The 21,923-nt window shown below is 39.3% G+C and overlaps 2 protein-coding genes across 3 annotated transcripts; one reads left to right on the top strand and one right to left on the bottom strand.

Moving 5' to 3' along the window:
• Window positions 1-239: 239 nt before the first annotated feature.
• LOC131300240 (36.4 kDa proline-rich protein-like) lies at window positions 240-2,218 on the bottom strand. The gene is made up of 3 exons (XM_058325965.1): window positions 1,771-2,218; window positions 944-1,249; window positions 240-470 (listed from the first exon to the last, which is right to left on the bottom strand). Exons 1-2 carry the CDS (start codon window positions 2,150-2,152, stop codon window positions 960-962), a joined length of 672 nt encoding a protein of 223 aa, XP_058181948.1. The 5' UTR covers window positions 2,153-2,218; the 3' UTR covers window positions 240-470; window positions 944-959.
• Window positions 2,219-12,286: 10,068 nt separating this feature from the next.
• On the top strand, window positions 12,287-14,136 carry LOC131300227 (uncharacterized). 2 transcript variants are annotated; one of them, XR_009190898.1, is made up of 2 exons: window positions 12,287-12,601; window positions 13,966-14,136. XR_009190898.1 is itself a non-coding variant. In XM_058325949.1 (2 exons), the coding sequence occupies exons 1-2, from the start codon at window positions 13,547-13,549 to the stop codon at window positions 14,070-14,072; spliced, it is 429 nt and encodes a 142-aa protein (XP_058181932.1). In that variant the 5' UTR covers window positions 13,467-13,546; the 3' UTR covers window positions 14,073-14,136. The 2 variants fall into 2 exon arrangements, 1 of the variants encoding a protein (XP_058181932.1); XM_058325949.1 differs by lacking the exon at window positions 12,287-12,601 and adding an exon at window positions 13,467-13,868.
• The last annotated feature ends 7,787 nt before the right edge of the window (window positions 14,137-21,923 follow it).

Below are 21,923 nucleotides of genomic sequence, written 5' to 3'. Positions count from 1 at the left end.
CTCCAATGTATAATTATGTCCATATACACACATAAATATATGCATGCATACAGAGAGAGAGAGAGAGAGAGAGAGAGAGAGAGAGAGAGAGAGAGAGAGAGAGAGAGAGAAGCTTGATTGATTGCCTTCTTGCCAACAACAAAATCCCAAAACACACATGAAAATAATTTTGCAGAAACAAAATGGTGTACAATAAATCCAAATATCAGAAGTTCCAATCAAGGAGAGAGAGAGAGTACTTTGAAAAGAAAAGCTTGATTGATTGCCTTCTTGCCAACAACAAAATCACAAAACACACATGAAAATAATTTTGCAGAAACAAAATGGTGTACAATAAATCCAAATATCAGAAGTTCCAATCAAGAGAGAGAGAGAGAGAGAGAGAGAGAGAGAGAGAGAGAGAGATTGGAGAGATTCTTGACATCCTCTCATGTCGATTTTCATCTGTCCATACCCATCAAGCTAGCAACCTGAAAACCATACACATCACATGACATAATGAGCTAAAGACTTCCCCCTCATATGCACATAGTTCTGAATAATTGAGAAACTTCAAAGAGTATATTCCAAAGTAACAAAAATGATAGGTAGATTTTTTTTATTTTTTTTTGAAAAGAGGTTTTTTTTTTTTTTTAAAAGCTCGGTCTAACGAAATTAAGTAAAATTTATCAAACAAGATTCATATTGCATACAAAAAAATAATTATTAAGCAAAAATTATAGATAATTTTTTAGAGATCCGAATAGTGAAAATAGTCAATCTTTTGGGACGGAGGGAGTGTGAACTTTTCGTACCACATTTTCTTGCATTTTGCCGTTTATGTAAATGTGAACGCATAAGCTAGTAATTAACTACTACTACTACTACTACTCAATAAGGCTTTATCTACAGAAAGACAAAAAAAAAAAAAAAAAAATTAGGGTTAGGGTTTTGAGAACTTAACATTGAACTGACAAGATCTAGAGAGAGCAAGTGAAGCCAGGAGGGGGAGTCTTCCCACAAGTGATAAGGAGCTGAAGAGCAAGTGGAAGGAAGATGTTGAGGTTGAGAACTTTGAGCTTGAGAGTTGTGCACAGACACACTGCAGCTTCAAGCTCCACCAGCCCTGCTAGCACCGGGCAGCACTCGTTCGCGACCGGGTCGCCCAGCCCGATGTGCACCAGCCCACCCAGAAGATCCACGCATGCTCCAAGCTTAAGGGTGTCGATAGGGCAGGTGTTGGCCGGTGGTGGTGGTGGGCAAGGCTTAACTGCAGGGACGAAGCCAGAAATTTTGTTAGTCATAGGACGCAAGATATATGGTGTTGTAGACTTGTAGTACCGAGGAATTACACGAAATTTGCTCTTTTTTACTCGGCAAAAGGAAATAAAAAACTCGGTAAAAGCGGTTCGAGGAAGAAGAGAAAGATCACGTTATAACTAGAACATAGTACATCTCAACTAGGTTAACACTGATACCGGTCCGCTTTCATTTCATGGCCATGAGATAAACATACAAGAAGAAGAAGCATCTAACGAATTCACTTCTTAATTTTAATTACTACATAAAGAGTTTTGAGCAAATGTGAGTTGGATCTTACCCATTACAAGGCATTTTGTTGGATATAAAAGAGGAAAAAAAAAAAAAAAAGAACCTCTCCCTGTGGTTTTTAAAAGCAAACAAAAGAACATGATTTTTTTGTTACTTCAAAAAACAAATAAACAGAATTGATGCTATTAACTATGTAACATATAAACGTGGATATTTTCAGAAAGGTAACTGCTTAATTACCTATCGGCGGGTTAGTCACTGGAGGGCCTATCACCGGAGGGAGTAGTGGCACTGGCGGCAGGGTCACCGGTGGCTTGATTGGAGGGAGGATGACTGGCGGCAGGGTCACAGGTGGCTTGATGGGAGGGACGATCACAGGTGGTAGTGTTATCGGTGGCTTCACGATCGGAGGTAGGATTACCGGGGGCTTCACGATCGGCGGTAGGGTTACCGGGGGTTTGACAATGGGTGGGACGGTAATAGGCCCTTTGGGGTGCTTACCTCTGGGCTTATGCTTCTTGGGGGGCTTTCCACAGGTTCCACAGCCAAGAATAGGGGTGACTGTGGAAATGAAAAGCATGGAAATGAGGAGGAGAGCTGTGAGCTTAGAGGAGGACTCCATTTTTCAAAAGAGGGAAATTGAATAGGGAAATTTGGAGTAATGGGTATTGTAAATGAATGAGGTATTACCGTATTATATAGAAGTGAAAGGGAGAAAAAATAATAATTTTGGCACCCCAGTTTTAGCTACTGGCACTCCGCTTTGTGTCTTGATCATGTGAGATAACAAAACAAAAAGTGGAGTGCCAAAATCATATCCCGAAAAGAAAGACAAATGATTTTGGCACTCCACTATTTTATGATGGCACTCCAGAACTTATCTTGTAGTGGAAAAATTATACATAGCAAGGTACATTAAAACACAAATTTTGGAGTGTCATCATAAAAAGTGGAGTGCTAAAATCATTTAAAAAAAAAAAAAACCCTAGAAAGCAAGTCACGTGAATGTGGGCTGGCCTATTGGGCAGCTGACAAAGTTTGCTAGTTGGCAAATTATACCTTGCAAGTTGCAATTGCATGAATCCATGTGGGATATTTTTTTACTATGTTACTGTGCTTTCTATATGTATGTATCGAAATGTATAGTGCTATTTATAGACTCACTGTTACACTAATGTTGTGCTTCAACATTATTGTAAAATCATGCAAAGATGATGTGTTAGTCTTACCGATCGATCGGTCGTTTAGGTTGTTTGTTTCTTTTTGGGGAACATCAAGAGAGTTTTGAAGAGTAAATAAAGAGTACTCTTCTTTAGGGGACTCCATAATAAACAAGATTTAATCATTCACACCCCTGCGGTTAGTTCGCGTGGTAGTGTACGTTGAGTGTGCTCCCCGCACAATTGTCTAATGTTTGATTCTTGGGGTCAGATTGTAAGAGAGTAATTTCTTGTGAATTCTTTAGTCCTGAAGTAGATATATAGCTGCCTCTGATGAGAAATGATTACTCAAGACGCGTGTAATTAAGATGGCCTGGACAGCTCTGACGGTCATATCCCAAAAATTTAATGATTCACTAGTTTGCTTAAATGACTAGTGTTTGGGCTTTAAATTACCATTCTCCTGTTAAGCTCCATAATGAGCAAGATTAATGATTCAATAGTTTAGCTGTCAACGACTCAACAAACATACTTCCAAGCCAAACATTTTGCAGCCCATTCTACTACCTTGTGTGTTTTTTTGTTATACATTAATTAGATGATTTGTTTGATTTTATCCAAAATATTGAACTCCGTTATGTAAGTGCTGCTCATTATAAAAAAAATTGCCTATAGTGGCATTGAAAAACACCGGGAAAGACCCGACAAACGCTGGCAAAGGTTTTAGCAGCATTTTTGCAAACCCCAAAGATGCCAAAGTCGTCTTAGGAAAAATCTATGGCAGCGCTTTTCGAAAAACTTCGGGATCGATTCATGAGTAAAAATCGCCTCTTTGGCGACGTTTTTCCAAAAACGCCTGCAAATGTCATCTTTAGCGGTGTTTTTAGAAACGCCAACAATACTAGTGTCAGGAAAACCATATTTCCTAGCTTGTAGCGGGTGGACTGTTATTCATATAATCTTCTCCTCTTGTCAACGAAAAAAGAAAAAGAAAAACTGCATGTAATTTCTCAAGAAGCTAGCTAGCAACCAGATCTGTATTCCACTCCATGATTGGAACCAGACAAATGGGGATCCACAACTCTCAATCGATCTTCTCAGACTATGGTTCACCCAATAAGAAACTAAAATAATTGTTGGTGTAAATCCATGTTAGCCAGAGAGGATAATATTTCACTACTCCATTGGTTGATGAAGCATGCATGCATTGGAACACGTGCAACTTAATCTTCCGATGCCGAAAAAAAAAAAACTTGGGTAGTGATAATGCCAAAAAAAAAAAACTTGCGAGTAAACTAGGCCAATAACCCTGGCATCCGGTTTTCAAAAACCGTGTGCTGATAAAACAACCATGTTGTCTCGCACTTTTCTAAGCATTTCCTCATTGGTTTTCAATAGAATTAATCTTTAGGCCTGTACAAATTATTATTATTATTATTTTTTATATGCATTAACATGTCACTGCATACAAACTAATCTTTGTTGCTAAATGCTTGCAATTTTTTTTGCAATGTACTTGGTAAGGGCCGAATTGAGAGGAGGGTTTTCAAAAGAATGGTATGTTTGAATTGATTTTAAGTCTTAGAGATGAATTTGTTGACGAGTAATGATATCGTAGCTATTTATGTACATGTATAAGAATCTGGCTTGTTTGCGGTCTACTTTTGGATTTCGAAGGGTAGTTTGCGTTATCGCAGCCCTCTTAAAGTGTTTTTAATAATTCAAATTTGCTACAAGTAATTTATAAGTAGGATACTTTTTACAATCTAAACCAATAATTGTCGAGATGAACGATCGAGCGAGATTGAACCGCACCGCCTCTGCTGCAGTCCAATTGCTGAAAAGCCGAATCCTATTTATAATTCGAAGATATACGAAAAACAGGAGGAGGGGCCGGACGTCGCTTCTGCGCAGCTCCGCCCATGTCAAATTGTCCAGTAGCTATCTAATTTTGGGAGGAAATGCTTTTAGCTTTTTGATCTACAATACCACCATTTGACTAAAAAGGAGTATGAAACTAACATGTCCGTATAGGTCAGATCACCCATGAGGGAGGAGAGAGAGAGAGATTGAGAGAGAGGGAGAGGGATTTTGAGGAGGACAGTGAAGGGAAGGCGCAACATGTGGATGTCGGGATGGCAATCTCGTCCAAATCGATGAATAACTACGTCTTTAACAACATGCGAGTTTAGGTTCGGGTTTGATTGTATGCAATATTCGCACCGAATCCTAAACCCGAACCCATGCATGACGTAAGTCATCGAATCTATTTGTATACATGCCCTCACCTATATCTAAGTACACACATAAAAAGCCGAGTTTGGGGAAAAAAATCGAAGTGTACCAATCCTGATCCTCATCGGGAACGGTTATGGTTTAAGGGAAACAAAACCCGTCGAAGCTTCGAGTCGGGTTCGGTTTAGGCAGCAAATTTCAATTCGAATTTTGACAGAACGTAGACGAAATTGACATGTTATCTCGTGTGGATGATGATTAGATTAGGAGAGAGAGAGAGAGAGAGAGAGAGAGAGAGAGAGGATGATGATTATGGTCGCAATCAAAAAGGTTGGGCCGGGGTGGGTGTCAGAGAGTCCAGTCCGTGAATGGGCGCATGTCATTCCGAGGCTCGCTCGGCTGGACTGGTTTTTGTTGCGTTGCAGATCCGTGATTCTGCTTTCTCATTCTTGATGTGATCTGTGGGTCCACAGGCCCATTTCCCGATTCCTAAATTTTTTTTGTGAAAAATTTATAGAAATGGTCCTCCTAGTTTCACCCGAGTCTCATTTTCGTCCTCCAAGTATCAATTGTAACTATTTTGACTTTCAAGTTTGGTTTTTGTACCAAATTAGTTCAATTGATAACTTTTGTTAGCCAAACTGGACGGAAAAAATCAAATTGATGGCAATTTGAACATTGCAGTTCGTACCAAGTTGGTCCAATTGATAACGTCTGTCCTCGATTTGAGTTTTTTGATCCAGTTTGGCTGACTAGCGTTATCAATTGGACCAACTTAGTACAAAAATCGAACTTGAAGGTCAAAAGAGTTGCAATTGATACTTGGAGGACGAAAATGAAACTCGAGTGAAACTAGGAGGACCATTCCTATAAATTTCCCTTTTTTTGTTGGATGGGGATTCCAAATCTAACCCTAAACTCCTGTAGGAGTGCAAGTGAAGCGATAACTCAATGGTAGCCTAATGGTGGATACTGTGTAGATTAGGACATCGGTGTACTCTGGACTCGAGGATGCTGGCAAACACTTCCTGTCAAGCGAGTGCCGAGTGACATCCGGTCATTAATTTGGGCACGAACGACTCAAATTAAATCTGAGCGCGTACAGATCTGAATCGTTCATTGCTCGATCAAGATTTGAGCCATCAATTACTGAGACGAATGGTTGAATCGGCCGCTTAGCAAGGGGTACTTGGTAGCATCCTCGATTCCATTGTGATGCATGCACCTCTGCACTACTCATGTAGTGCACCCGATTCGGCCGTCCATTTGGACAATCGACGGCTCAAATTTTAATCGAGTAATGGATGGTTCAGATCTGTATGAGATAGGATTAAGTCCGAGCCGTCTGTGCTTACATGAACGGCTGTATCGACCGCACTATACGGCGTCATGCAGGAGGTGCACCAATGCACCCTGAATCCGTATTTCTTATGCCTTATGTGGTGAAATCTTACCCAACTTCAAAATTTCTTTTATGCACACACTGTTTTATGGTATTAAAGTTTTAGATCAGCATTAAAGGAAATAAACCGAACAAGAGAGAAAGCACTCAAAGCAGCATGTCAAGCGGCAACCACTGTTTGCGATACGTGCATATACCAAACGTCGTTTATTATAAGTTGGAGTATGTTGTTTTGATTTTTATCCAAAGTGGACCTATAATTCGTATCACAATTCATCTTTTCAATTTTTAGTATACTTGTTCGCCACCACTGAGGTAAAATCCTGACTCCGTTTTTGACCGTCCGGAGTACATGGAGGTTTGGAGGAATGGGGTCGGAAAGGGATTGGGGTGGTGAGGATGGGTGTAAAGAGCACAAAAGACATTTTTTTTTTTGTCAGTTGTATTACGGGGTAGGAGGTAAGTGGATTATCATGGATAAAAGAAATGGAGTAAAAATGTAAATCAATGAGTGTTGGTTGTTGGTATGCTAGCTAGTTCATATTTTGGAGGTTCGAGGTGAACTTAAAAAAAATTATTTTTTTAGCAGCAAAAGTACTAATTATGTTAGTATAATTAATTTCCTCTGCTAACCCTATTTCAATGGATAGCATAAGTAACCATTCAACCCTTCTTGTGACATGTATATTGAGTGAAGATAGGATTTGATTAACTTTTATTTTCAAAATCTTATTTCTCGTATAGTAAACTTATGTACTGCTTAATTCTGGAGTCCCCCAAAAAAAAAATTCTGGGCTCCCTCTTTTAACAAATTGTTTGGGAGGCTAAGGGGATCCCTCGCTCGCTTTTGCTCAAGACCGGCACTGGAAGAAAATTTATTCTCATTCAATATGCAATATTTAACCTAGAAATTACCAAATTTGCAATTTATCTAATTAACGGGTCGAAAATGAATTCTCAAGAATTTGCTAAACTCTCCGCATATTGTATCCTGCCAACCCACCTAAACTTTTGACCGTGAGAGGACAGTAGACCCATGTATTTAAGGGTTTTTGTCGTGGGGAATATCTTTTTAACAGAGCTTCCGTGAACGGGGTTTATGGAGATGAATTGCGTGTGTCTATTCAGATTTTAGACGGTTCGGATTTAAATGAATTTTTTTTAACAGCAAAGAAAGTTTTATTAACCAGAGGTTAAAAGGATAAAAAGTACAAAGCATCATAATGAACAAAATGCATCCCAATCGACACCCAATCCGTCCGCGAATAATATGCTTCTAACTACCCTACAAGCCATCCTAGAAACAAAATACTCTGCAGTAACAATACAACACAAATAAATGACAACAACCAAGAAGCCCATCAAAAGCAAACCCACCCTCCAACCCAACCACCGCAGCCCCTGAGGTTACCAAACACACACTATCAACACCAAACAATGCCACCCGACAATCTTCGCACCAAAAAAGCCTGCAGAGAAACCCCCGAAACTTTTCCACAACACACCATTAAATGAAATTTTTTCAAAGAAGAGTTTAACTTTTTCTCGAAAATTTTTCATTTAAATTCGAACCGATCAAAAGCCAAAATAAACAGCCAGATCGCGAGCCTCCGTGAAATAAGACAATCTCTTTTGTTGTGTGTGATGTCTCCACACGGTAGAAGTTGGGGGGGGTGAGCTGCTGGGTCTTTGGCGGGGAAATCCAATGACCCAGATTTCGTAAAGGAAAGGAATGGTCCCGAGTGTTCGATAATCTTAGAAGGAGGAGATTTGTTTCGGTTGTGATCTTGTGGTTCTAAAACTCTTACAGGATTTGCAAAGTCAGATCACGTCCAATGCAGCCCACAGGTTTTTTTGATCTAAGCCCACAGGATTGAAAAGAGTTGGGAATTCTGCAGTATTAAGTAATTTTATACAATGATGACACATCAACTCATCAAGGATGACAATCTGGCGGGTCGGAGTTGGATTATCGAGGCAAAATCGGAGCAGAAAAACCAGGAAGAGGACAAAGTCGGGAAATAATCGGGTCCTTATTTACCGGTATACTAATAAACACTACCTTGTTCTCTTGAGAGGGCTGATGAGAAAACAAACTATTGACGAATGATGAGAATTGTAAATTATTGATGTCTGATGAATAATGACAAAATAAAATGATGAAAATTAATACACATATATGTACGCACACACTCCTTAATTTCTTAGGAGGAAACAAATGTTTTTCATCGTACGTGTTTGGTTGTGTACGTGTTTTCCATTTTCTTACCGGATCTAGGAGGGGAAGTCGGAGGTAGAGAGAGAAGGGAGAAAATTGTCCGAGTTACATGGATCACAATCCACCAGCAAGGGGCGAAGCCCAGATTTATTGATTGCGGTGTGCGTTAAGAACCTAGAGCCATATATGGTTTGTTTCTATTGACCGTGCTGGAAAACCGAAGACGAAAGACGTGATGTAGAAGACAATAAGGTGTAGTATTCGTAATTTTTTCACAATTTTAGTTCAAGTTAATTATGTCTTCAAATTATTTAATAAAAATGATACTATATCACTTCTCTACTGATCTAGTCAAATCTCCAAGCTGTCCACGTTCAGAAAAAGCTTGGGTACTGTCGAGATCCTACACAAATAATTCAATTTAAAAATTATTTTTTGAGCGGCTGGCCTCTGTAAAAAAAATTAACTCTATTGGAGTATATCTTTAAAGTGTTTGATCCAATCTTTCGGGATCCTAACTTTTGAATGATTCTAAAATATTGGATCAAGAACTTACAAAGATCTAATTGGTCTAATTTTTCTAAGGACGCTCAAAAAATTATTTTAAAATTATTGAAGGACTCGAATTATTTATTTTGGATTGGCGCAAGCCCAACCAGAACCAGCTACATGTCCAGCTTATCTTTAGGCCCTGACCCATCCACAGTGACTGAGTAAGCCCAAATCATTGCCCTGGAAAAATTCCACACCCCAAAGCTTTGGCGCAAGCGAGAATCAGCAAAGCTTTCCTACAACTGTGTCGACCGGAGTAATTATTCCATGACCTCCTGAGCCACCATGAGACGGTGTTCTAAATTCTTCTCTAGCACATATTTGTGTGGACTCCACACGTATTGTTTTAGAGATCACACAACTATACGGCGGAGGATGAGTTTGAGGCACCACATGACGGTAGAGGTGGGCATCGTGTCATCTTGTGTTTGTGTTCGAATTTTTTCAACCATAATCTGACTTGTTTAGTTTTTCGTGTAATCGTGTCATGTCATATTCTTGTTCTGCTTCAGAAATAGCCGACTTTAACCCGCTAACTTTGTGTCGAATTCGTGTTGTGTTATCATATCATTTCATAAATTCTCACTCCACGTCATATCGTGTTCATATAAGAATTCTCTCAATTTCCTAATCCAGCATGTTTAATTTTTCGAGTTATCGTATCGTGTCATATTCATGTTCCGTATCAGAAATAATTGTCCCTAATCCGCTAATTTCGCGTCAAGTTCTTATTGTGTTCTTGTGTTGGGTCGGAAATTCCCAACTCTTCATGGCGATACCTCCCAGGCATTGAATAATTTTTTGCCCATCAGACGGTGTCGTATCATCCCGATATCCTCTCGTCAGCTGTCCGTACGATTTTCGTGCGCCTCTTCTTCATTCATTCTTTCTCCTCGTTTCAAATTCCGCCAAAATTAGCACAGGAAAAAGGGAAAATCCACAACCTTAGTTTCGTCGAAACCCCAAGCCACCTAAATAACCAGGCATTCAAATCACAAATCCATGCATAGATACACGAATACACTGATCGATCACATCTGCTGCATGGGCATTATACAGTATGCTTGAAGATATACACATACCCTAGAGAGAGAGAGAGAGAGAGAGAGAGAGAGAGAGGAGATGTCGATCTTGTATTCGATGGTGGCGAGGGGAACGGTCGTGCTGGCGGAGTTCAGCGCGGCGACGACGAACACCAACGCCACGGCGCGGCAGCTGTTGGAGAGGAAAGCGGGAGGGGGGGACGGGAAACAACGATCACGACAGCAATATGTCGTACTCCCATGATCGGTATATCTTCCACGTGAAAAAGACCGATGGCCTCACCGTTGTTTGCATGGCTGATGACTCCGCCGGACGTACGAATTCTCTCTCTCTCTCTCTCTCTCTCTCTCTCTCTCTCTCTCTCTCCACGTAAATTATGCATTTATAACAATTTTTTTTATCGACAAAAGTAACAATTTATTCAGAAACAATTTATAACGTGCTTGATTGTATCTGTTTTAATTAATGACTGATTGTCCTCATGTTTAATTCATTAATCTGTGATCAATTGGAAATAATAGATCATAAATTTGCAAAGTACACTAAAGATAATTAAACAAATCAATTTTCGTGAAAATTACTTTTTTTTTTGCAACCCCAAATTTCGTGAAAACGCCACCTGCTCTCTTTTTTGGGCAACATGATCATTGTTTTGAAAATCATGTACACGTTTTCGGGAGTATTAAAATAAAAAATTGGAAATAATAGATCATAAATTTGCAAAGTACACTAAAGATAATTAAACAAATCAATTTTCGTGAAAATTACATTTTCTTTTTTTGCAACCCCAAATTTCGTGAAAACGCCACCTGCTCTCTTTTTTGGGCAACATGGTCATTGTTTTGAAAATAATGTACTACATGTTTTTGGGTGAAAATAATTACTCTTAGGTTGCATTATTGTGAACTTTTTCGTCAAGAATTTTTTCCAGATATTTTTTATTTTTTGTAACTTTTGTTTAGTTTTTCGTTGTAATCATTAGGATTAATCGTTTATCTGGAGGAGAGAACTCAAAAAAACATAAAAATATGGACCGATGTTGAAAAACATTCATATAAGACGACACTTTAAATTAAAAAAAGAAAAAGACCGCTAATATCTTTTTTCATCTTTAGTGAACTTTTTTTTTTACGTTTGGCCATACTTTTTTACTTTTTAGACTACTCTTGTAGTGATGGATAATTAATTCAAAAAATATTAGAAATCTAACAAAAATGTAAATAAGATGAACAAAACACTCAAAATGAAAAAGAAAAAAAGGTTAAGAAGAATGAGCCCTTATTTTACTTCTTATCTCTATTGGATCTTTGGAGTAGTGGTAGTTTTATGTACTTTTCTGATTATTCGAGCTAATACCAAAGAAAAACATTGAAAAGTAAAAAAAAAAGGAAGGTCAAAAGATTATTGTTTCAAAACCTATAGCAAACAGTAAAATTAATTGGTCAGTCCTTAAGAATTAATCGACGTACTCCTCAGAAGCCAGCTTTTTTCCTTTAAAAATAAGTTGTGACACAAGGCTAGAAGCCTAGAACTCATGCATTAATCTGTTTATAACCAGTTTATTTATTTATTTATTGAAGGAAACAGAATCCGAAGATACGTTAGTCGGAGAGAACTTCCAAAAGAACTAGAATTCTTAATTGGATTTTTGATTTTCGCGTTCCACTTTTTAGATAGCGCGCTACTTTGTTCATAAAGTTAGTAAAATGTGGAGTGCAAAAATCAATGTACTTCTTAATTTTAGAGATCCTTTATAAAGAGTCCCACTACGAAAATCTCTCTCTCTCCAAGTTGCAGCATTCTGCATGGCTAACTGGGATGATCTCCCTGCTAATATATGGAGGCTTATCTTTCAAAATTAATGTAATTACCCTAATCTCTGATCACATACCCTTCAGTGGCGTCTGCAAAATTTGGAGATCAATAGGACTTGAATACCGGACCGCCAAATTCCCCACCAACGTCCCGGCTCTAATAATTCCCGGCGGCACCACCACAACCTCCAATACCCGCCGCCTCCTCGCCTTTCCGGTCGGCAAGAATATCAGTAACAAAGAAAATGACTTGCCGTTGCTATCGGCTCCACATGAGAGTCTATGCCGTGGCGTTATCTATACTACTTCTTTTAAATGTACGAAGGTGTTTCTTACTCTTTTCTTCTCAAAAATGCCCCTTGCACTTGCAATTAATTTCTGCCCCACCCCACATCTCTTCCCAACTGAAACAGTGCAACACTCCAACGAATCACCCCACACCTCTTCCCAACCGATACAGTGCAACACTCCAACGAATATATACAAACAACAACCACCTCCCCTAGCCTCCCAAAAAAGCTTTACAGCCTCCCTCCGTCAGAGTGTTCTCCTCAACCACTTAACTCTGCCAACCGACAACCAAGGCTCTAACTACAAAAACATACCGGACTAAAGTCAAGGGCATTCCAACAGAAGGCCAAGATAGGTAAGGATTGCATTAAACTTACCTCGCTGCCCTTGATTGCAAACACTCTCCCTTCCAAATACTCCGTCCACCAATGTTGACACCTCTGTAGACCATAATCCCGCACACAAACTGTTCGACAAAATGTACCTTTGAGTTGGTAAGGCATGTATTCAACTTCTCTCACTGCCTTTGATTTATATTGGCCTGTGGCTACTTGTGTTTTTATTTGTTTTGGAAGATTTTGCAGCCTATTTTCAGTTAGAAGTCAGAACTCATGTTTCTTGATTCTGCTTAAGATATGGTTGGCTTAATAGACTAATAGTTCAATTGGCTCCGACTCTTTGTAGACCATAAATTTGCACACCAACAATTTGCCAAAATGTGCCTTTGAGCTCTTTTGGTTTATAGATGGTTTGATGAGGACAAGTGGAAGATGTCGAACATAACATGAGCAATTTAACAATAACAGTCAAAGTTGGGATGCTACGGTAAAAGTAAGGTGAAAGGATACACTAAGACTATACTTGAAGCATCTAAATAAATAAATAACCCTTTCCGCAAAGCCCATCCCCAAACGGCCCGTTTGTGAATAGCACTTCCCTTCCAATGACTCCTTAAAACAGCAAAAAAGGAAGAAATAGTTGAAAACAAAGTGGGTCTTTAGAAGACTACAAATCCCATAAAAATAAACTACTCTGCATCATATGTTTAAGACATTGTCCATTGAATTTATATCACATACGGCTGATTATATGTCGAAATCTTCTAACTCACAAGTGAGAAAATTAAGTGAAAGATACAAAAAAATAATTTTGTTCCAAACTTCTACCTTTGCATGAACCACCGCAAAAATATTACCGACTATGAGTTTACGCTATGGAGATGCTGCGGTATCGGTTTTTCCTTTCCAATTAATTTTAGAAAAACACAACATATGATCCCTTGTCATTTAGTACTCCATAGATGATGGCATGGCGTTTGAGTTTTCCCATTCTTGTTCTTTGTTTATTAATAAAGAAAATGGACGAGACACAAGGGTTGGATTGCCTTGGCCAAGATGAAATCAGCCGGCGCCACATTCGTCAAAGGAAGAGATATGCTAGGTTTACACCAACACAAAGAGCAGAATATATTCAGAAGACAATGCAAAATAGAAAGAGGAAACACAATGCACATTATACTTCTTCAAACACAAATCATGGTTGTGAACTCTCAGATGGGCAAACACAAAATCCATCACCACATTTCCCTTTGGAGGACAACCTAATGGATTCCGAAATGATTGGTTAGTACTTTAGAACAAGTTAATTGATTGAAACACCTTAATAGTATATACTTTCCACAAATGCCTTACCCTTTATTTGTGAATATATCATTCATAGGACAACAACTGCGGGAAGTCCATCTTTCCCAACCACATTATCATTTCCAAATGGAGCATGGAGGCTTTTCCCTGGCAACTGGAAACGACGCATCTTTTCGTATCTAATCGGCACGACGACATCTAAACTGATATACTCCCATGCAAACGTTGCTAATAACAAGGAAAAGGGAAACCCATCTCCTTGCTCCCTCTCTCTCTCCCACTCTCTCAATCATTGGATTCCTAGCTCCTAGCTTCATATGTAACGATTTAATTTCTTCAAATTAAGTGCAGACATTAATCATCATGCAATCCCGGTAACATGAATGATGGTATGCTCTCTCAAATACATTCTTTTACGGGCTTTTACGGACGCAACGTCATCGGATGGAATCCAACAAATAATTAGTTCAGTCACTAATGTTTTAGTTTCCTGAAACAGTTTGCCTTGATGGAAGATGAATGTCTGAAGATAGAGGTTCAGAAATTGGTGGCGGGTAACATTTAGAGATGGAGTTATTACTCTGAACCATAGGGACTATGAGTTCTCTTCTCGAATACAGGTCATACTTCATATATCAAGCACGTTGTTTTATTTTCTAAACTTTATCAGTGCTTTGTGAAGTAGAGAGATATGACATAAACCAATTTCACATGTACAAGGTACAAAGCCTTTTCTGCAATCTTTAATTTTTCAAAAGTGGTGTAAGTTGTCTTTGGGTTTTGCATTCTTCGAAACCATTTTTCCACTGATTTGGCGTATTGTCATTAAAAGAATAGTTTCCCTTCATCTCCAAATCATTATGTACGCCCTATATCTCCTATAGAAAATCCACGTGAAGATGTACTTGTCCTTTTGAGTTTAGCAGAGGGCAAACTGATTGGGAAAAATTATTCAATGCCCCGACCCAACCCATGCCATATGGTGCCCCACGCTTCTGCACCACCACTTATTGATGTGAGATCCATGACTAAGTATATGGACCTCACACCGAGATGTGAAAGGGAAGGGCCCATGTCACTGAATTTTCTCTCATGTGTCACCTCCACATCTTATTGACTATTAGTACACAATCCTTGCAGTTCTTGTATTCAACTCATTGCAATGCTTCAGGTTACACATTTTATATCCTGCAATCTCGGCTTTTGCGATCTGTTTGATGCTTTCTAGAGTATTGATACAAGGGACTATATATGTACGCTTCTCGGCAACCTATTCTTGTTTTAGGTCATTCTTAGGACCTACATAATTTTGTATCCCCGCGTTAAATTTTATCCCTACATTATACTTACCAAATGAATGGATTAGAAAACCTTGCCAAAAATTATGAACTCCTAATACAGTAATAATTAGTAACAAAGTACTGTATCTTATAGACCATGTTACGAGGGAATAGCATGTATCGTTCTTTACGGTTTGTATTTGATAACCATGTCTCTTTTATCTCATGCTTTCATATATCCTCCTTCAAAAACTAATGAAGAATGCCAAGGAGGGTGAGAAAATAAAGAAAAAGATTAATAATGCCAATAGAGATTCTTGAATTGGACATATGTAGATAGAGGCGACAACACCAGTGAAATTGGATGTTGGTTGATCAAGCCTTATGTCTACTTCATTATACGACACGACTTGAAACTACTTGTCCCAAGATTCAAAGAGGATGATTTTTGTACGTAGCCAAGAAAAAATAAGGAATAAGCAGTTCAATGGATGCTGTGGCCATGAGATTGTTTACACCCATTTTTGGCCAAAAATCAGGAAATGGATTTACGGGTTAAAAGGTAGCCTCGAGGGTCGGGGCCCTAGCCTTGAAAAACCTTACGACCAGTTGCCCACGAATTATGGCCGGTTATTAAGAAATGATGGGCCTTCCATATAGGCCTAAATAAGTCAAAGGCCTAAGGCTTGAATCAGTCCACCAGGCCTGAGTATTTCATCCAGGCCTAACCCAAATTCCTAGAAGTAACGAAGGCCTAAGAAATGGGCCCAAATTGGTAGAAGCTTTGGTTTTCTCACCAGGCTTGGGCTCAGAAGGCTTACATTGGGCAAAGGCCCATGATTTACCAACAAGTTTAGGCCCAATTGATGAAAGGCCCACTGCTTTAAGAGCATCGTTAAAGCCTTTAAGGAGCAATTAGGGGGCCTTAAGCTGCTCACAAGTAGCTCAAAAGGCCTTAAGCTGCTCACAAGCAGCTCACAATGAGGTCAAAGGCCTTAAGCTGCTCACAAGCAGCTCACAAGTAGCTCAAAGGCCTTAAGCAGCTCACAAGCAGTTCAAAGGCCTAGAATGTTCTTGTTTGGCAGATCTAGGTAAGCTGCTTACAAGTAGCTCAAGATCTGAGTCTTTACTATCCTTTAGCATGAAGCAAGGCTTGGGACACGTGGCAACCATGCATGGAGACATCCCAAGCAGCTCACAAGCAGCTTAGGCCTGGACAAGCAGCTCAAAGGCCTATATCTAACATCATATAAGCTGCTCACAAGCAGCTCAACCAAGCCTGCGTTTTTGGCCTTGGTGGGCCCAAATATCCCTTTTTTATAAACATCCATGCTCATAAGCAGCTTAAAGGCCTTAAGCTGCTCATAAGCAGCTCAAAGGCCTAGAATATTCTTGCTAGACAGATCTGGGTAAGCTGCTCACAAGCAGCTCAAGGTCTAAACTGGTGGGACCCCATTCTTCAGCATGAAGCAAGGCCAGAGACAGGTGGCGCACATGCAGCCCTTGGAGCTATTGGTGAATGATTCATGTAAACCTAAGCAAGCTGCTCACAAGCAGCTCATCCAGGTCTGGTTAATCCTTTGTTTCTGGATCCTTCTTCCGTGAAAGATGAATCTCAGAGGATTTAAGGGCCCACAAGGGATGCAAGGACCAATAAAATGGTGGGAAGGCCTGAAGAAGCCTTGGTCTTCAGCATTGGTGGGCCCAAAAGACGTCCAGTCAAGCAGTAGCTGCTCACAAGCAGCTCAAAGGCCTGGATGCTGAAGTTCCTTTTACTCTTTTACAAAGTTTTATGCAGAAAAGAAGGGCTTTTCAGGCCTTTACCATTTCCTTGGAGTAAAGGGCACGTTTTTATCAAAGAATAGCCTCTCATTGGAGCATTTTGAAGCAGCTCAAAAGGGACACTTGGCAGCCATGCATGAAGGCCTGTGGAAGCAGCTTGAACAGCTCAAGACCTGGAACATCTGCCTATAAATACCAGAGTTGAAGGCCTTGGCAAAGGTCCCCGACTATCAAGCCCACGGCTTATGCATATTTATTTTTCATTTATCTTTTATCTTTAGGTCCACGACCATCAAGCCCCCGGCTTATGCAAATTTATGTTTTAATTATCTTTTATCTTTCGGTCCACGACCATCAAGCCCCCGGCTTATGCAAATTTATGTTTTAATTATCTTTTATCTTTCAGTCCACGACCATCAAAGCCCATGGCTTATCCAAATTTTATTTCATTTATCTTTTAACTATTTTTATCTTTCGGTCCCCGACCAAACAAGCCCACTGCTTATCTTTCAATTAGCTTTACTTTCTAGAATAGTTTGTACTCAATCTAGCCAAGCTTAGATTTTATTTCATTTCCTTGTAATCAGACTTTGTTAAACCGTTAATAAAGTCCTTTTATTTCTGTTTTAGGCCTTGCTCTACCTTTCTGTCCATTTTTCACACGATTAGGAAATTTTAAGTCCTTAGCCCGCAAAGGCAAACCACGAACCTCCTCACGGTCTCCACCCTTAGGCCGTGCACTTTCGTCCATTAGAAGTCAGATTAAGGCTTCCAGGCCTTGATACGAATTTGGGCAGCAATCCTGCCCTGGCACGCCCGCATCAGGCCTAGAACTGCACTACTCGCTGCTCCTAGGCCAATTTTTACATTTTTTCGGGAAGAAACAGAGATTTATGTGCATTATTCTTACTAGCACATTTACTCATGAACTTGGTTACAAACAAGTGTAGAGAATTAGATTCTGGATCAGCTTTGAACTTAATTTTTCATTTTTTCCTCCACAGGGCTCGGCTTACCATTTAACAGATCGCCCGTATATGTTGAACGAAGAGCGTCTTAACAAGAGTTCTTGCATTTCGCACAAGACACCCAAGACCCATTGTGTTTTATTGAAGGCTTTAATGGTGCTATGAGCCTACATATCACATTCCATTTTTCCGTATCATATTTTGTAGATTGTTTTTCTTGCCTTTTGGTACAATACTTTCAATTTGTCGTGTGCTGTAATGTTAATAACATGTAGAACACATGGTTGAGTAGTAGATCATTTCTTAATGAGGTGCTTGTTTTTTGAAAGGAAATTTTTCTGGAGATCTTCACGTGCGGAAGAATTGCACGGAGAAAATAATTGGAGTGGAAATTGTAAAATTGTAATGCTACTGCATTTTGTTTTTTTTTTTGAACCAATACTCTGAGACTTTGATTACTCAAAATCTGACCAAAGGGCTACAAACCCCAAACCGGAGCCCGTCGATGGGAACAAACCCACGATAATCGGGTTATCCATATGGCTTGGATAGGAATCCATTGAGTACAGAAGAACGTTACCCACAGATGGTAGCTGAACAGGTTCCACGCAGGGAACAAAGATACCCATAGAGGATAGCAAGAGTTCCACGCAAGGGTGGCTCGGCTCTCCTTCCGGCGAATGAGTTGCTGGATCCGTGGCGGCGCTTCCGGGGACATTGTCGGTGACCGGAGTTTTTTATTTCTTTCCGTTTTACTGCATTTTGTTGTTTGGACCAAAAAAATAGAAGAGTTCTGTCATTGAATCTAGGTGTATGGACTCCATGGATGTAAGAAGTGAGGGGCCTAATGATCATTTCAAATATGTACTTTTTTTTTGTTAGCAAAAAAAATTCATTAACTCATAACACAAAGTATAGAAATAATAGGGGCTTGGATACACAGGCTTGACCACCCAAGACCCTCTGCTCCTAACCACACGGAGGAAACTGATTTAAACCCAACAGGTTTAGCCCATTTCAAATATGTACTATTTGAATTATGTACTTGTAACTGCCATTTGGATTCGACATGGAATAAAACGCATTCTTGGACCATATCTTGGTTCTGCTTAAGATATGGTCGGCAATAAAACGTATTCTTCTTAAGTTAGACTTCTAAATGTTTTGGTACATGAGTCATTTTAGCTTTGACAATGCAATTTTGATATTGTTTTGTGGAAAGATAGTTCAAATTTTTAGACATGATAAGTTGCAATTGCTTTCTATCACATGTGCCTCCCACGTGCATAGCATGTGCTACTATACTAGTGGTGGATAAAAGCATGAGTATGTATTTACATAACCGGCCCGATCAATGGTGGCCGGATCAGCCTCCCTCCCGTGACTTCCCTCCCGAGGCCCCACCCCGCCGGGGGAGTCTCTCTTGTCCAAGTGGTATGTAGACAAAGCTATATTATCGATCGACATCCCCCTCTTCTTCACCCCCAGATTGTTTTGTTTTGGTTTTCTATGGTCTCGGTGAATTAGCTGTGTGTAAAGTCGGAGATCATAAAGATTGGAGATTAATTGATCAGGTTCCGAAGAATTCATGGCATATAGATGGTATATTCTTTAGAGGAGAGTTTTACGTGGTAGATAACTGTGGTAAAATTTATATTTCCGATCAACTGGCTTGTCTTCACCCAAAAGTGAAAGAACTTGCTCCACCATCTCCGCATTGGATCGCTCGATCTCGTGCAAAATTGGTATTTGGTGGAGTCTGGTGGTGACTTATATCATGTCTTGCGCGAAATGGATTACTTAGACGATAGTGTTGAATTTGATGAGGATGACCATATTGATGGAGGCCAATACTACGACATTAATGAAGAAGAGGATGGAACCGGTAGTAGTGAGAATGATGATAAAAACCCAGATGCATGTAATGCATGCAGTGAATTTGACGAATTCGATTACGATAACAATTATGATACTAGAGCGTTCAAGTTAGAGGTTAGTACGTACTGGTTCAGAGCCGAAGTGGGTTGGTGTTAAGGAGCTATTTAGATGGCGGGGCAGTATTTCTAGGTTTGAATCAGTCTTTAATTTGCACTGTCAAAATCAAACCTAATGGGTCACAAAGAAAATCGGATTTACTACACAGATGATAAGATAATATTGGTGGTCACAAGCTCTTTATATCCTCGATCAGGTCATTGACATGGGGGGGTGTGTTTAATTTAGAGAATTCTATGTTTGCAAAAACTCTGCTTAACAGACTCTGATTCAATGAAGCCACCAGCAGTATGGATTACTAGTCCGATGCCATGGTAGCACCCAGGCCATCTACTGATCTCAATTTCTAGCTAGTAGTACGTTATCGCATTAGATTATTGTTAAAAGATGATTTTGAGTGCTGTTATTTCAATTATTACGTCATAGAGTTTGGAATACTTTCATCCCCCTAGTATATAGTATATCTACTTCTCTCTCTCTCTCTCTCTCTCTCTCTCTCTCTCTCGCTAGTAGCTTGTAGTCAATGGACAAATAAGTTGACATCAATTGCATCTCTCTCTCTCTAGTAGCTTGTAGACAATGGACAAATAAGTAGACATCTATTGCATGACAAGCAACATAAACAAGCTCTGTAGTTTTACTGATTTTGACTCTTCTTTTTTTCGATTGAAGGGTGTTCGGACCAGCTTATGCACACCTCGATTATTTTCCTTTTCGGTCCAATCAAAGATAAGCCATCTATGCCGACCTTTTGAGTTGGAGGTAATAGGGGAGGTCTGTGGTGTTATTAAAAGCCCATTATTCTTGGATTGACAGATACTCGTAGTTACATTTAACTAGCGTTGTGCCCGTTCGATGCACGAGACAAAAAAAAAAAGACGTTCACAATGTGTTTTTTCCATTTCCGTGCATCGAATAGGCACAACGCTAGTTTTAAATCGTAAATCTATGCCAACAATACTTAGTGATCACATTCAGATGAAACTGGCTAATTTAAGACAAATGCAAATATAATAGATGATTGGACGTAGGTAATTCTAAAATGAAAATTAATATTTGAGTAATACAAAAAATAGTACCAAGAAAAGAATAGATGATTGTAGGCAATTCTAAACTGAAAACCAATCTTTAAGCAATTGGTAATTGGCCCTCCAAATTTTCGTACCAAAATGAGCCGATTGCTTGAATCAAATCTTTGGCTGGATTGGATGCGGCAACTTGCTAGAATGAAAACCTTAAAAAAATACTACAAACGAAAAAAGTGATGATTGTAAGTAGGCAATTCCAACATGATAAATCAGTATTGAGCAATTGGGAATTGCTCCACCAAATTTTTATACTGAAAGGAGCTGAACTTGAACCAATCTTTGGGCAATTGGTAGTTGGTCCGTTGGATTTTCGTATTGAAAGGAGCCGAACTTGACACTCACAACGAAAACTTTCAGGAGGAAAAAATAATATAAACAACATTAAGAGAAGGAATGCGATCAACCCAACTAATCAAAAATTTAAAGTTCAGCGGTTGTGAGTAGGTAATTATAAAATGGAGACTAACCTTTGAGGAATTTGTAATCACTCCAAAAGAATCTGGTGGAGTGTGCAGTAAAAGGAAGATGATGACAAATTTTAACCGTGAAGAGGGCTCATGGTTTAGTGTTTTTGGGAATAGAAGATCTAGTAGAGCATCCGCAATGTAATAATTAAAATCAAAATATTGTTAAAGTTAGCAATGTGTGCTTAAAAAAGTGCTTATATTGTAATAATCAAAGTTAGCAACCTTCTAACTAATAATCAAATTTGGGCATTTGAATAATCAAAAGTAACAATGTAGGACTTCGCATTGCTAACTTTAACAACCCTCTAAATGAATAATCAAAAGCTGACGTAGCAAGTTTTGATTATTCACTTTTGATTATTACATTGCGGATGCTTGTAGTATTGCACATTTCGGTTGATATAGGAGTTTGTTTTCTGCTTTTAAAGTGAAAGTAAACATGTGGCATGGAAGT

This window comes from Rhododendron vialii, chromosome 1a (assembly GCF_030253575.1).
Source record: "Rhododendron vialii isolate Sample 1 chromosome 1a, ASM3025357v1".
In the NCBI taxonomy this organism is placed as follows: domain Eukaryota; kingdom Viridiplantae; phylum Streptophyta; class Magnoliopsida; order Ericales; family Ericaceae; genus Rhododendron; species Rhododendron vialii.
This window is presented reverse-complemented; position numbering and strand designations above follow the sequence as displayed.

Bases quoted from the DNA above. Each gene is read 5' to 3' on its own strand.
- LOC131300240 (XM_058325965.1), bottom strand. From the start codon at position 2,152: ATGGAGTCCTCCTCTAAGCTCACAGCTCTCCTCCTCATTTCCATGCTT. The intron at 1,250-1,770 runs GTAATTAAGCAG...TCGTCCCTGCAG, and splicing joins AGTGACTAACCCGCCGATAG to TTAAGCCTTGCCCACCACCA.
- LOC131300227 (XM_058325949.1), top strand. From the start codon at position 13,547: ATGATGGCATGGCGTTTGAGTTTTCCCATTCTTGTTCTTTGTTTATTA. The intron at 13,869-13,965 runs GTTAGTACTTTA...TATCATTCATAG, and splicing joins AATGGATTCCGAAATGATTG to GACAACAACTGCGGGAAGTC.